This window comes from Lingula anatina, chromosome 3 (genome assembly GCF_051362555.1).
Source record: "Lingula anatina isolate TDL-2025a chromosome 3, LinAna3.0, whole genome shotgun sequence".
NCBI classification, from domain to species: Eukaryota; Metazoa; Brachiopoda; class Lingulata; order Lingulida; family Lingulidae; genus Lingula; species Lingula anatina.
The window spans coordinates 9295170-9312274 of record NC_141769.1 but is presented as its reverse complement, the minus strand read 5'-3'; the positions used below and the strand labels follow the sequence as shown (position 1 = coordinate 9312274).

Genomic DNA, 17105 nt, shown 5'->3' with positions numbered 1-17105 from the left:
CATACACGTGTTTTGTTTGTTAATAAATAGCACATACACTTCTTCATAAAAATGTGTCAGTATTAGAAACATATTGCCTGACTTGCTTGATCTAAGATCAAAAGTCAAGATCTTTTTTTTTCTGCAATAGAGATTTATGCCTATTGTGTAAATAGGAATAGATTCATGCAATCTTTTTGTACATTGTTGATTATATATATAATGAAAGTAGAGAACGGGTAATAACAGATGCAGAATGGTTTGGTCAAAATAAAAGTTAAACATTTTATTTTGAATATACACATCATAGATGCAAACATCATGAAACTTATGTCACAACAAAAGAGCTTCTGTGTTCGTTCTGTCACCATGTAGCAATGATCACCAATCTAATCAAATTCCAAGAGTCTCAGCTCAATCAGCCAGCCATTGTATTTTTTTTACTTAATAGTATTATTGTATTGTTCCTGTTTTATATTTATATTATATCTCCCAAAGTATACTCATTCTAAAAACGGACGTAGTCTTGCAGCAAAATGAATAAATAAATGAATACACTCCATCTACCCTCAGCATATCGTGTGACCTCGACAAACATGAAATGACACAGAGGGAATACAATAACTTACTGGGTATATAAATATTGATTCTATTTTTCTCTAGGTGCTCAGTGTTTTTGTTGGACAGAGACAGTAATGAGCTGGTGGCAAAAGTATTTGATGGAAATGTAGCTAATCCAAAGAACCCAGAGGTAGGTAGAACCCCTATAACAGTATTAGTAAGAGTCAAGCAGGCATGTGAAAGATAATATAGCCAATTTTAATTAACATGTTTGTTTCTTCAAAAACAAATAATATCGTGGGATTGTTTTTCCCATATTCATCATGCATTTGGTAAAACAAAAAGTTAATTGGCTTAGAAAATGCTAAGCTGATAGAAACTTTGTTAATCCAAACAATGCAAAGGTAGATAGAACTTAAACATTGTTCCTAGTTTCAAGCAGTTAAGATATAAAAGTCATACATACTCAATTTGGCCCAGGAAAAAAATTCATATGCTTAGTATCCCCTCCACCCCAAATAGTAAGAGACTCATAAACAAGATCAGATGACAGCACAATAAGTAGGCTGATTGATATTTGACCAGCATATTCTGCCCTTATTTATGCTAAAACCCAAATGAGATTTTTATGATTTACTTTGGCTAATTGACCATGTAATGAAAGTAATGCCCTTATGCTATATTCTTGCTTGATACAATTTGCTATAAATCTCTGCATGCACAGTCCACAATGTTTAATCCATATTAGGATTTCTAAAATTGATAAGTTTTCATGTTGGTTTTTGTGATATGAACTTCTGATTTGATTACTAATAATAGAACCATTGTTTTGCATTTTTTAAAAATTTTGTTCACACATAAAGTGTTTTCATAGCCCATACTCCCTGCACGTGGACTGTGGTACATATTGCAGTCATGGTAACCAGAAAGTAATGTGTACACATATAAATGTAGTTGGCAACATGTTCTAGGAAAAAGCACAACTTTTGTTATTTTTAAGTATATTTGGGAAAACAAAGGCAAAAAGCATTGGGCACCCGTGTAAATTTTGTTGCTATGGCAACATGATTTAGAAAATGCTTGTTTTTTTCATTTTCATAATACAATTTTTAGTGCTCTTCCACTAATTCATCACTCGTAAAGGTGCCCATTTAAGTCAAACAAATGTGTGCCAAATGTGTGCCCAATTTACATATAGAGACTGACAACCACATTTGATTCCACTCAAAATATGGAAGGCATATGTTATTCAATCATCATTTTGTATTGATTTAAATTTTGTTGGATAAAAATGTAAAGCAGACAAACTTCTAGTGTAAATGAGTAAATGTAAATACTATATGTGTTATCAGATACCTAAAATCTTGAAGCTGGCTGCAGTTATATTAAAATGTTACAGCAGTGACGAAAGAATGTTCTGCCCTCAGTATAAAATCAAAGCATGTTAATTAGTTCAGTCTGGATTAACATGGTGTGCGGGCAGCATAAGGCTTTCTTTCATCTATTGCTTTTATATATCAAAAGGTTTGTTTCAGGCACAAACCGAGATAAGAATTCCTGCAAATCAGGGTATAGCTGGCCATGTAGCTACTTCAGGTAGGTTGGACATGAATAAACCAGATGTTTGATATATTTTTTTATATCTTTCTTTTTGCTGCCTATCTTTTTTTTCCAATTTACTTCTGGAAAAAATAAGATGAAGTGCAGCTAATTCTTTTTTGGGACTTAAGAGATTAAAAAGTTTTACAGAGGGCAAAAAATGTTTTCAACATAACTTTGGTGACCTATTGACAATAAATGACAATTTTCATAATGTTCAAAAGTGATAAATGCACATGTACTTGTAAATTGTCTGTATTAAAAATCACACGCATGCACACACACATGCACACATTTGTTGTAAGCACACCTCAAAATTATATCAGTTTTAAGCTTGCAATTGCCCTTTGTCATGAGTGGACCTGTTTTTTTTTCTCATTGTAGGTGAAATTCTCAACATCCGCGATGCCTATGCCCATCCATTATTCTACAGAGGTGTTGATGAAAGCACAGGCTTTAGAACAAGGTGTGTGATAAAATTTTGTCCAATGATATATATGTATATAAAATAACACCATCCTGTGATAATAGGTAATTTTTAAAAATAATTATTCCACCCTGGACCCAAATATTTTGAACTAAATTCCATTTTATGATTCAATTCCAAGCTAATCTAATCACTAAGATTAAGAAGCTTGTAATTATAATGATTAAACTACATTATTTAAAGAACTGTTCTATATACAGACAGAATAACAGAATAAACAATGTCAAGCTACCAGATGGTTTCCCAAATAGACATTAAGACAATAAGTTAACACATGTTAACTAATAAAATGTTCATCTCAGCTAGGGGAGACTAATAAATAACACATGATTGTAATATCAGTCAGGGTATTTTTCTTGTTTTTTATGTCAGGTATTATTGAAGTGATGATAAAAGCCATTTTCATTTTCAGAAATATTCTGTGTTTTCCAATTATGGATGAAAAACGTAAGTACAGCCCAAAGTGCCAGACAATTTCAATTGTCGTTAATTAAGTTGTTTTCAGAATTATTTTCACCTTTACCCTTGTGTAAATGAATTCAAGTTAGAACTGTGTAAGTAAAGGAGCAGTATGGTCATTTGTAAATTATTTCAAATATTCAAATGCTTCATTTATTGCTATATGTTTTATCTTTGAAGATTAATCATTTTTACTTACCCAAATGTACTTCTGATCATGAAGCAAAATAACTTAAGAAAAAATTGAATCAACATATATACAAACAAAAAATTATTTGGGGGGAGATAAGCAATAAATTTTGTGCCAATTTGATGAAAAATTGCTGCACTGAAAGACTTTTTTCTCAAAACTTAGTGGCCACCTTGTCTTGTGCCCTTGGGTCAGACACTCTTTGTCTCCACACCAAGGTGGATAAATGCAGACCTTATCCTGTTACTCTGTTTTAGATTGATCTGTGGCATGCCATCTTCTTCATTTTAAAAGCTTCATAAAAAAAAAACGTTCCAGCCTCAGTTAGTATAAACTTTTGTGGTTAGAGGCTTATAAATAATGTTTTAGTATGGCAATTACTGGCTTAATCTAAATTTAGTACTGTAATAATATTTCCAGAAAGTATTGTTTGCTGGTAATATTTGAAAGGGATGCTTGTTAAATTCTGAGATGCTTGTTAGGCTGTGAGTATGTGTCCAAAACCACGTTTTTGTGGTTATGAAATTGTTAATTGTGAATAAAAATGTTTTTGGTGAAAATTAGGTGTGAAATTGATATACCTAATAGTTTAAAGCAGCAACAAGGATCAATTTTCTAGAGTTTATCTAAAACCTCCTTGATGAATTTAATTGTTTTTGCCAAGCACTGTTTATAATGCTCAACACTTTAATCATATTAACATAATTCACACAAAAACATCACCTACTGTGCACTGCTAATAAACAACAGATACTTACTTTATTTTTATTGCTATTTTAAGATAGGGTACTAATTGGACAATAGGCTCCAGGAGTTTTATTTTGATGTTTTGGTGTTCACCTTTATCAGTACCTAGTGTTATGAAACATTCCAGAGAAAATGCAGCCTAATTATGATCTCTTCTGAGAATTTCTTCTTGATTTACCAATTAAGGTTAATTATGAATCCAGACCATTAGACATACAAACATGTTGTGTGTTTTGAGAAATTCATCTGGTACCCTTGATACTGGCCTTGGTCATAAAAGACGCTGACAACACAATCTTGCATCATTTATGCGATGCATTTCAGTGCGAGGGATCGACAGCTTCATTCTCTAAATTTGAAGTTTTTCTCACTATTTTCCTGCAGAAACCATCGTAGGGGTGGCGCAGTTGTGCAACAAGAAAGACGGCTCGTGTTTTACATCATTTGACGAGGACATTGCTCGGGCATTCTCCATTTATTGCTGTATAAGTATTGTACAGGTATGTGTCGCAGTTGTTTTCTAAAAAATTAGTAGAAAGCACACATTTGTCCGCAAGATACATCTCTCCTTAATGTGGATCATGTACTGTACTGTATTATATATATATTCACCTCAACGCTATTAATGCTGTGATTATTGATTTGGTTTAATTAATATGTGTTTTATTGATAATTATACTAATTAATCATGATTTGTTTTTAATTCGGTACCAAGAGATATGCTATTATGATAATCAGAAATAATTGAATAATGCTTAGTTTGTCAGAGAACATGAAGGGAATTATTGTGAATATGTGAATAATTACCAAGTAGATATAATTTTGGAAAGAGGGAAAATGTTCAATGTATAATTTACATAATCATGGCTTTTTTTCAGAAACCATTCATTATTTATATATATTTGTAATTGGATATTTTGATTATTTATATTTGTGCGTGTTCCTCTTTTTGTGTGCTTATTGTGTGGTATGTGATTCATTTGTCTAACTGAATAATGTCCCAAATATCAGGCCTACCCAACTACCAGACTCGGCACATAAGGATCCTGAATTAACCGGTATATCGGACCACACTACCTGTTTTCAAGGTGTGTGTCAGATCGCATTTCGGAGTATCATACCCTAGAACAAATTTTGTAGGACGACCGCGGGCTCATCCTGTCGGTGTTTTGACTGATACTCCGAAATGCGATCTGACACACACCTTGAAAACGGGTAGTGTGGTCCGATATACCGGTTAATTCAGGATCCTTATGTGCCGAGTCTGGTAGTTGGGTAGGCCTGAAATATGTTCTCTGTTCAGTTTGAGACTTGAAATGAGGATGGTGCAAACAATTGCTTTAAAGGGTTGCAACTCTTTAGTTTGGTGGGAAAAGTACCTCTTTACCTCTTTACCTGGTGTAAACAACAATGTTCCAGTACTTTTCAGTAGTTTATGAATCCTTTCCTACATTCACAGTTATTGGATTTTTTTTTTTTTTTAGTGTGGTTTTTGTAACAATCTCTTTATTATGGAAGGTTGCCATTTATGAACATCCACAAAGTCTGATGGCAAGCACAGATTTCAGAATAATTGTGAAAAGCACCATTTTGGTGTTGAAATGGAATTTATTTTATGTCTGTGTGTTTGTTTACAATGTATTTATTCTGGAATTTTGAATTTCATGAGGAGTTGTTATCCCTTTAAGTTTGTAAAAAAGAAAACCAGACTTTTGCATAGATTTTGTTGCAGTAAATATAAACATACAGTATAGTTTTTATAAATAGTTCATCATGGCAGTACTTTTGCAAAGTTCAGCAGTGGTTTTCAATGAATCTTGTGACATGCAAACTGCTATTTACCAAACCTTGTGTTGGTACCAATGTTATTATATCAGTAATAAATGACTCCACTGGCACACATTACTTCCACACTGGAGACATTTAAGATCATAGTGTTTCATCATTTCAAACCCAACTTAGCAACAGCATAGTAGAGTCATTCACCTGGCTGAATGGACCAAAAAGTCTGCTGGGAAATGATGAATGGGTTGTCAGAAACCAAGGGTGACAAATTTCTATGGATAGTCAAGTTAAAACAATAATTGCGTGGTAAAAATTTCGAATTTTTTAAAAGATGCTGTTCCATTAGCAGTGTTAAAAAAAAAGACCAAATTAGTTATTCCAGTTGATTAGAATCCTTTGTTTTTTTCAATCAAAACTCTTTATTTGAGAAATAGAGCTGCTGACATTATGGTTTGGTTTAAATTCACACACCAATTCCCAAAAGCTTATTTATTAATTATATTTAACTGTGTAGGAAGAAACATGTTGGTCTTCAGTGGCTCCTCTTAATTTTTGACATTTAACAGGTGTCAATAAAAGCTAGCCAAAAAAAAAAAAAAGGAAAGAAATGAGGACTTTATAGTAGGCTGTATTGTCATCATTCTTCTCAGTTCATGAAAGGGACTTGACTGATTTAAGCATTTAACTTCATGGACTTGTTCAGTGAGAGATTTTCCCACTATGAGCATGCTGGTAAGTGTGACAATTTCTTAGACTGGCAGAGTTTGACTTTCACATAATTGGACAATTAAGGAAAGGCTACCCTAAGACTTAGTGTGAGTAAACCTTTATATTGCAGTGCCTACTCTACAGACGTGCCAAAGAGTTTCAGTTTCGCAGTAATCTGACCAATGAACTTGCATTATACCATATGCAGGTAACGGGTGGATCTTAGCCGTGTCCGTCTTGTTTCAGAAATTGCAGTGCCACTTGCACACACACACACACAGAGAAGCACACTAATAAGCCGGTATGAAGTGCTGGTGCTTTTGCCACATAAAGTGATGATAGTGTTTGTTGCAGTTTTAAAATTGTTTTCAATTCTCCACTGTTTATTGGAATAATCATAGAAGACTTGCACAAACATCTATAATCACCTTATTATAAGGATTATGTGCATTGTTTTTATTAACATTTTTTTCTTGGCATAATAACTTTTATTGACATCTGTGGTAATATTGCTTGTTTCATGACTCCAAAATATATACAGCCCAAGTAGAAAATATTGTTATATCACTTATTGAAATATGTATGTTTTAAAAAAATGATACATAAAAAATACTAATGTTATTTAACCAGTCACACAGTTGAATGTTAAGAGGGATTCACACAAGTGGGGGGCCGTTATGGTGTTGCCATAGAGATATTATCACATCCCCACTTTAGACATATTAGGGGAAAAGTAGTACTCTATGTATTAGATTCATTGATGTATTAAGTTTGTGATTAGAATCTAAGAATATCATTTTCAAAATTTCCACAGAAAAAAGAGGGTAGGATTATAACTCCCACATGCTTATGAGGATTGAATTATGGCTGTTGGAATTCTTGATGTGATGATTTCATGTGATGATTTCTGACTTTCAATCGCAACAGGACATCATTGCTCAAGTCTGAATATTGGAAAGAATAAGTATTTTGAACATCTACATTATATACTAATGTGTGATATTTGCTTGCATCTAATCAAATTGACATGTCCATAACCAAGTAAGTACTGGTCTGAACCATTAGCCAATGTCTTTCCTGTAAGTTATCAGGGGCAGATCCAAGGAAATTTTCTGATAGACTAGCTAGGTTTTATCAGTGTGATCTGTCTAATGAAGAAAAATTCATTGCATTACATCATGTAGGGAATAATGATTTCTACTTGGAGTCTTATAGCCTACTTTCCACTTATTCTGATAGAGATTCCACTGATTGTGACCCGCTGTTCTTTGAAAGGATGAACCCAGATTGGCCCTAGGTACATTTTGGTACCCACATCATGTCAAGAGTGGAACGAGAGTTGATTTCACAGTAGTGTGAGTGAGCACATTGTAACCGTGTGTATTTGTTGTGAACTAACCCCACTGAGTGCTGGCTCACTGTGTGTTTCAGAGTCTACTATACAACAAAGCAATGGACGCCCAGCATCGCGTAAAACTGTCCACGGAGCTGATGACGTATCACATGCAGGTGAGAGAGGTAACGCTATTTAAGCATGCATGTCACACGTGCCACTCAACATGCTGCATGTCAGATGGGGTGTTGTCGTTTGCAACTAATTAACTCACAGGTTGTCATACAAAGTATATCCTAATGCTGCTTCCCCAAAGTGGAAATTTTCTCTTTGAAAATTAAGTATCCTTTTTTCCGTCTTTTTTTTTTTCAAAAGCCAAAATTGATTTTAGTAGGTGTTAAATTATTGATTAAAATTTTTATTAAAAATAGATATATGAGTTGACTTTGGGTGATACTTAACTTTGCAATTTCCTTAAACAAAGGATGTACAGGTGGATGACCCCTGGTGATAATTGTTTAAAGGAAATATTGAAATAGGCATCCCGTCTGCCACTTTAAACCACATCCTTGTTTCTGCTTTTCAGGGATCCGAAATTTGAGTGAAAGTGTGAAAACAAAATTTGGTGCTACATGTGATGTGGAAAAAGCTTTAATTTTGTATTTATATATTTCATGGGAAGAAAGTTACTTTGAAATTTTATCAATTTTGTGAGTAAATAGTTCTTCACATTTAATCTCCTCACAAGGATGATGTTACTGCTTTGTGAAGAATAATGAGCAAAATCCCTGAAAAGAAGGCAACACACTACCATTTGCAGCTTATTGAGTGGTGTCGTTTCACATTACAAGATCACACAACCTGATGCAGTGTAGTTTCAATATTTTATTTTCATAACCTGCCTCCATTAATCAAGCATGTCATTTGCACGTGCCAAGTTCTCAATAATTAAACATATCATAAAGTATATTTTCTCTCACTGTGATTAGCATGAGCAACATGCCTGATTAACGGAAAATCAAAATTAATTGGGTCACCAGGTAAGCTCTGATCCAGATAATATGTATCCGGTCAGCAGGAAAAAAGTGACATAGATTTTCTATGTCTGGTGTTTTGAAATGTTTTTTCGAGATGAATGTCCATGCAGGCAGTGAAGGTGGTCATTGCTGTTCTTTATTATGAAGAAGTTGAATCAAGGTAATTTCTTAGATAGGAATCTGAAGGTTTTAGTTTAACCTGGCTCATGTAGACCTTTTAGTGGGATCTCTTATAGTTGCTTCTATCTTTTTTTTAATAAATTAATTATTTTTATAATTTATTTATAATACTTATAATTTTTTTCATTTTGCTGCTGGCATGCTTATAGGCATTTTTCACTTTCTTTGTGAATTATATGTGAATCTATTCTGTACTTGTACTTTCCCCAAGTTAATGCTATGTCTTACCCTAATTTTTGATTTACAGTGCAAATTGTGGTTTTGAAAGAAAATGTCAAAGTTGTTTCAGTAAGTCTAGCTTTCTTCCTATTACATGTATGTGTAATAGGAAAATGAGAGTGTCGGATTTTTGATGAATGTTCAGAAATGGACAGGAATCAGAGAATAATATTTTTCCTTTTTATTTTTATTATTTTGAAATTTTTATTCTGTATTCTTTGTCTTCATCCTTGTGTTTAATCAATTAGAAGTCACACTGCCCCCCCCCCCCTTTTTTTCACAAAAATAAAGAATCATTTTTGGATCTATATAACATATATTGTCACTACAGATAAATGAATTGATTCATCAGTGTCTGGTTTCGTCTTTGGATCCCTCTAAAGATCAGTGAGAGTTAATTCGTTTGTATGTTACTGTGTTTTGGTGATCGACAAAGACAAGCTACATCACTAATAAATCTACTTGCAGTGTTATTGTAGCCTAGAGCAGGTTTAAAACTGAATTTGTTGGATTTCTCCACAAAAAATAAAGTTACACATCTTGAGCACCAGTTTTATTTACTACAAATTATCAAATTGTAATGCCTCTTTGCCACAATATAAAACCTATTGTTATACACCAAATATACCTTGCAGGGTAGTAGGCGCACACATGTACATATGTAAGACAGTCACAGTATGCTTGAAACTTCTCGATCAGATTACCTAAAGAACTAAGACCACTACACCCCAGATGTCGGAATTGAAACCCTGCCAAATGTATTACTTGGAGAAAATAGTTTAAATACTAGGATATGTTGCATAGCATATTACAATAGACCTGAATGAGCAAAGATGTTAATTAGCTTAGTAGTTGGATTACATATATAGTAATTATTTAACATATTATAATAGACCTGAATGAACAAAGATGTTAATTAGCTTAGTAGTTGGATTATATTAGTAGTAATTATTTAACACAAGCTGAAATTTCTCCATACCATGTGCTTGTGGCCAATGTGGACATAGGCCTTCATCACACTGATGTGTGGCAAAGCGGTCAAGACCCTCCTGACATTTATAAGAGGTTCATGTCAGCTATACCACCCAGCGGACAGTGGGTAATAACTCACGTCAGTCTGATGAAAGCCCATATTTTCATTATCCTAAGTCACATCATTGGAGTTTTTACGCCCAGCTGCTGAAACTTATACACTTAAATCTTCCATTACAAGTATGCTCTGTTTCTTTCATGTTGAAATCTAAGAATGTGAAGGTAAGATGAAATCATGTTTTTTTGGGTCAACTTTTCTTTAAATAGTTTTTCATTTAAAGATATAAACAGTAGTTGATGTGACACAGACTTTGCACTGAGTGAGTATAGAAGTAGAAAGGAATGCAGAACTAGACCGAAGCAATGTAGGTTCCTTATTTTCAAGTTGTCATGACATTTTCCTCTTTTCTTTCTCCTTCTCTTCTGTGTTCTAATCCCTGCATCCTCCCCTTGATAAATAAGAGAAATGCCTCGCATGTTTTGTGTGTTTTTTTTTTCACTAAGTAATACTATTTAGTTTTATTACACAGGGTTGCTTGCTCTATACCTTTATTAATTTTCTTGGAATTTTTCACTTTCAATCTTAGTTTTTTTTTAATGTATATTCTGCTGCATATATCATAATGAAAAATAGATCTCGAAATATTGAGGGGGATAGCATCAGCAACTTGTTGGCATCTTATCTATTGTCTCAATTGGTATGCAAAATTTCTCTTCACACTCTAGGCAGTATAGTGCATTCTTCAATGTAAAATGCTACATGCACAATCTCTGGAATATATACTTGTATATATCTGAAGGCAAATATTGACTGTTTGTATGAACAGTAATACTATGAAATGTGTTTTGATCATTTGCAAAATAAAAAAAATTGTTTTATGTAGAATTCAGAACTGATAATGGGTAGGGCTTGATATGTCTCAGAAACCACAGCAAAGGCATATTTACCCATGACTTTTATAGAAACCATACATTCAAAGCATAATTTTTTTTATAATTGGTGTAAAGGTGTTAATTTATTTATAGATGTTCATTAATTGTATCAGATCTAGAACTAAGTGAGTGTAAAGGGGGGGAGGTATTGATCACAACTTTCTGTTTGGACATTATATACTAGATGACACCTTTCTATATGACAGTCAACAAAATGCATCTTTTAAACATTACTGTTATTTCAATGGTAGCATACTCCAGGGCCTTCTGGAAGATGGTCAGTTTTCATTAAATATTCTTTTCTGACAATTTTTTTTCAAAATTGACCAATGAAGACAGCTAGTCTGCCAAGATGTTCAAATTTTGTAAACAATAACTTCAAGTTGTTTATTCAAGTTCATTGCCAATGCATGATTAGGGCATTAAATTAATTAAAATTTAAAGAAAAAGACTAACCAAAAAAAAGAGTTGTTATTTTTAAATGATATAAAGGAATTGGAGCTGTCATACTTACTGTTATTTGGTTTTGCATATAAATTTGGTTTTATGTAAATTTTTCATTCCAGTGAATGCATTTCTTAACTGTTAGATACTTATTATGATATATGTTTTTCTACAAATGAAATTGTCCATTTCAGTATAATACAGTAATTCACATGTTGAAACTGTCAGTATAAACCTGTGAACAGGTTAAATTAAAATATAGAAGTAGAATAAGTCACTTAGTGTTACCTGTAATAAATATAATTTGAATGGAATATCTTCCATGTGAAACTGTTTTAAAGTAAAGTAAGTAAATACAATTGAGCCTACATCTACCTTACCAAAATGACATTTGGCATTAAAGCATTATTTGATTGTTGGATGTAAATAATAGTAATCATGATATGTGTTCGAACTTTGTTAACACTATTTCTCTGTCCAACTAGGTGGGTGCAGAGGAAGCTAAGAAGCTATCAGTCTGTGAGATCCCACCCTTGTATCACTTCAGCACAGATATGGATAAATTCTCGTCTGTACCCAGAAATATCTCAGAATTGGACACTCCACTTGTAAGTACACATACTGTCTATAAGTAGATATATTTCATATAAAAGTGCCCCCTTCCTTAATAGACGCCCCTGTCACCTACCAATACACCAATAGAGCAATGATGAAGTACACATGCAATCACATCTATGTGTATCGTTTGCACTCTTAATGCAGTCAGGGACCTGTTTAACTGCCTAAAAAAGGAAGAGAAAAAAAAACCTATAGCCAGAAAACTTCTCAACTTTTAGATGCAAGATAAACTGGTAGTTGTCCAATTAAAATATTTCTAAAAAATTACACCTGTTTTATAACAAGACACATAGCTGTCATACAATACTTACTTTACTTAAGTGGATATCAACTGAAGTAAGGGTAATTTTTGGTCTAAAAGAGAGCATTCACATCGAGGAGAGCTGAGGTCTAGCAAGGCCGAGACCTAAATATGGTGGACCTACATGAAAGGAAGACCGCGTAATCCTTTAATGGTTGCCCATTGACATTCAGTATAGAGAATTTGAGTATAGAAAATATTATTTTAAAAAATAATGCTTTAATAAATACTATTTGTGATTAAATGTAACATTTTAAAATGTCATTATAGAATCTGTATGTTTCTGATGGCTAAAAGTTTCTTAATTTTTAATCCCTGCAGGCATGTATCAGCATGTTTGAAGAACAAGGATTCATTACAAGGTGGAGAATCAAAAGAGAAAGTTTAGCTCGGTAGGTACTTGATATTATTATTTTTTATTTTATTTTATTTTTATTGCAAGCATGCAGTATATATTTTTATTAGTCATATTTGTGAGAAAGTTTTTTTTTCTTTTTTGCTGAGCAATTGATGATGATAATCATGCCCTTACCAATAATAATAATAAATAGTAATATTCACTTTGAGTTTTGATTTTAACAATATTTTTCAGATTTGTCCTGATGGTGAAGAAGGGTTACCGTGATCCCCCTTACCACAACTGGATGCATGCTTTTGCTGTTGCCCACTTCTGTTTTATACTCAACAAAAATTTGCATCTTGAGAATTATCTGGAGTGAGTACCATATCATTCAGAAAAAAATTGACTTCATAGTGCTTAGGTAAACCCTGCATGTCAGCCTCTATAGAGACTACAAACGTGATAAAGAGGAAGGTTGGGCACAGTAGTGCTTAGATAGCGTTTTCATTTAGTGAATATTCACACCTTTGAGTATAGAAATCATAGATGTCAATTTCTGTTTTTTTGCCATTGTATAGAGAACATAACGGGTCAACCAATCCTCAATGTAGTGTTTTGTTTTTTTTTTGTTTTTTGTTTTTTTTAATAGTATTGATATTTCTGGTATGAAACTAATTTTAAGTGAAGGTACCCGAGAAGAGTATTTAGGCCACTGGTTCATAGTGTTTTTCTGTTCTGTTGATGATCCTTTGTGCTTTGAATTTTGATTAGGCTTTGATTTGATTTTGTCTTTGCAACCCTAAATTCTGCATTCTAAAAATCTGGTGGAATATGCACCTAAAAGTGAAGAAAAAGGCAGGATTTTTTTTTCATATATTTGAAATTATTCAAGACAAAATTTAATGACAGTAATATTGAATTCCAGTACCAATGCATTGTTTTAAATAAATAAGATATTAACAATGTATGGATATTATTATTATTATTATTATTATTATTATTATTATTATTATTTGTGATTTCAGTGAACTGGAGATATTTGCTCTCTTTGTCTCCTGCTTGTGCCATGATATTGACCATAGAGGTACTAATAACAGCTTCCAAGTGGCCTCTGTGAGTATATGACATCACTAGGTGGGAGGGGAGGTGGGGAGGAGACATGACATATCCCCCTTCTTCCCCTATCCACCCTAAATCTATCCAACTACCTTTAGTTTTCTTATGTGCAGGCATTTTTCCACTCATCTGACACTCCAGTCCCACCTCACTTCCTGCATCTACTGATGGAAATTTATTCTATGGTTAAAAGTGATAAAATGGCATTTTTGCCAAGTCTATCCAAGTGAGATTGTTGAAGCACTGTTATTTTACAATTAGGAGCAGATCCAGAGATTTTTTCTGACAGTCTTTCCAATCACCTTTGTTGATCCATCATAGATTTTTGACTGTCTTGCTTTAGAAATATTTTGATGCCCATCAATGTAAACTTGAAGAATTCTGAACGTCTTTTGGAAGACCCAGAAGACAGCTTCTGTCTGCCTCTGTACATATAATCCATTGGAGATAACATAAGTATATTTTTAATCTTCCAATATTCCTGAACTTAATGTCTGTTTGTAGGTTGTCATTTCAATAATCACAGACATTATAAGTCCAGTAATGGTTCCAAAAGTCTTTGATAATTCTTCTTTTCTTAAAATTCTGTTGTTATTGATTTTTCAGCAATCTGTTCTTGCTGCCTTGTATAGCTCCGAAGGCTCTGTGATGGAAAGGCACCATATAGCACAAACAATGTGTGTACTCAATACTGAAGGGTGCAATATATTTGAAAATCTCTCTAGAAAGGTAAGATGAACTGAGACTTATATTTACCCCTTTTAAGTCTTAAACAAAAGCACAACTATGTGTATCCTTAATACGAAAGGATGCAAGATTATAAAAAAATATATATGTATTTTATATGTCCTTCAATTTTTCGAAAAAAAGGATATTAATATGGCACTCACTAGTTGTACCACCAGCGTAGGCGCTGGCGGTACACATGGTTTTAGTCCCGACCCGCATGTTCCGCCGGCTCCGCCGGCTCCTGCGGCTCCGCCGGCTCCGCCGGCTCCTCTGGCTCCGCCGCCAAGTCACCGTTACCGCTTCTACTCCTAGACGGTAAGGGCCCCCGTACCCATCTCATGGATTTAGGTCACCTATAATCTCAACTCGTTCCACGTAAAATTTGGGCTTTGTCGGTATTGGGGTCTGGGTGTGGCACTCATTGCAATGCACCCTTGTCTAAAAATGGCAAAATTAAATGCTAATTATCTACCCTACGGAAGGAATTATGGGAAAATTTTCTACAGACAGCTTTCCAAAAGTCATATGTGTAGATTTCAAATATGCCCTTGGATTTGACCTTTGACCTTTACTTCAAGGTCAAATGAGCCAAAATTTTCAAAAAAATGATATTTTTTCCGAAAAATTTTTTTTTTGCCCTGTTATTCAGACACCACACAGACTTAACCAATAATATTATTGGAAAGTGTTACCCTTCAGGTCATCTTTCATCTCCATGAATTTGGGGTCAATCGGTGCATTTTCACGGGAGTAGCGGCCATAAGATACCGAAACTGAAAACTGTCTCTAATTCGGGAACCGTTAATGCTAGAGACCCATTCATTTTTGCATTTTGTAGAGCATGTAAAGCCCAACACTGGAGGTGGTCTCGGTTTTTTTGTATTCCATACGGTTTTCGAGTTACGCTGTATCAAAAAGTACATATTGGTGGTAAAAGCAAAATGTGCAGTACGGTAATGGATAATAAATTTTGAACTCTGGAAAAATAAAACGTAAGGCTTGGCAAAGCAGACAACTTGTATTCAAAAATGACATTATTTCATCAAATTTGAACTTCTGAAACTTCAGAGCACCTCCTATTTCAAGAATTTTGACCAAAATGACATTTTCTTTATTTTAATTAATTTTTTCTGTTCGAAATTTAAGGCACATAATGGTAACTCCAAAATTATAACATTTAGTCCCTTATATCTCCAAAACTGGCAGAGATAGGTCCATAGTTACTATTGAAGTTGAATAGGAAGTCATATACTGGCAATCTTACTGTGACCTTGAAATTGACCTTTGACCTACTTTTCACCATGAACTGAATTTTGCAAATTTTGCTTCCCTTTTATCTCCAAAACTGGCAGAGATAAGTCCATAGTTACTATTGAACTTGAATAGGAAGTCATATACTGGCAATCTAAATGTGATCTTAAAATTGACCTTTGACCTACTTTTCACCATGAACTGAACTTTGCAAATTTTGCTTCCCTTTTATCTCCAAAACTGGCTGAGATAGGTCCATAGTTACTATTGAACTTGAATAGAAAGTCATATACTGGCAATCTAAATGTGACCTTGAAATTGACCTTTGACCTACTTTTCACCATGAACTGAATTTTGCAAATTTTGCTTCCCTTTTATCTCCAAAACTGGCAGAGATAAGTCCATAGTTACTATTGAACTTGAATAGGAAGTCATATACTGGCAATCTAAATGTGACCTTAAAATTGACCTTTGACCTACTTTACACCATGAACTGAATTTTGCAAATTTTGCTTCCCTTTTATCTCCAAAACTGGCTGAGATAGGACCATAGTTACTATTGAATTTGAATAGGAAGTCATATACTGGCAATCTAAATGTGACCTTGAAATTGACCTTTGACCTACTTTTCACCATGAACTGAATTTTGCAAATTTTGCTTCCCTTTTATCTCCAAAACTGGCAGAGATAAGTCCATAGTTACTACTGAACTTGAATAGGAAGTCATATACTGACAATCTTACTGTGACCTTGAAATTGACCTTTGACCTACTTTTCACCATGAACTGAACTTTGTAAATTTTGCTTCCCTTTTATCTGCAAAACTGGCAGAGATAGGTCCATAGTTGCTATTGAACTTGAATAGGAAGTCATATACTGGCAATCTAAATGTGATCTTAAATTTAACCTTTGACCTACTTTTCACCATGAACTGAACTTTGCAAATTTTGCTTCCCTTTTATCTCCAAAACTGGCTTAGATAGGTCCATAGTTACTATTGAACTTGAATAGAAAGTCATATACTGGCAATCTAAATGTGACCTTGAAATTGACCTTT

General features: G+C 33.7%; 1 protein-coding gene across 8 annotated transcripts in view; it reads left to right on the top strand.

Moving 5' to 3' along the window:
* LOC106174478 (cGMP-dependent 3',5'-cyclic phosphodiesterase) overlaps nt 1–17105 on the top strand; it is a 71613-nt gene that overhangs the window by 44764 nt on the left and 9744 nt on the right. For 6 of the 8 annotated variants that reach the window (XM_087010134.1, XM_087010132.1, XM_087010131.1 and 3 more), the window contains 11 exons: nt 643–730; nt 2076–2136; nt 2524–2605; nt 3039–3073; nt 4407–4522; nt 7947–8033; nt 12179–12301; nt 12934–13004; nt 13205–13327; nt 13978–14065; nt 14675–14797. In XM_087010134.1, the coding sequence (XP_086866260.1) occupies nt 643–730; nt 2076–2136; nt 2524–2605; nt 3039–3073; nt 4407–4522; nt 7947–8033; nt 12179–12301; nt 12934–13004; nt 13205–13327; nt 13978–14065; nt 14675–14797 (997 nt within the window). Of the gene's footprint in view, nt 1–642; nt 731–2075; nt 2137–2523; nt 2606–3038; nt 3074–4406; nt 4523–6645; nt 6724–7946; nt 8034–12178; nt 12302–12933; nt 13005–13204; nt 13328–13977; nt 14066–14674; nt 14798–17105 lie in introns of all 8 variants that reach the window. The other 2 variants (XM_087010129.1, XM_087010130.1) reach the window with 2 other exon arrangements.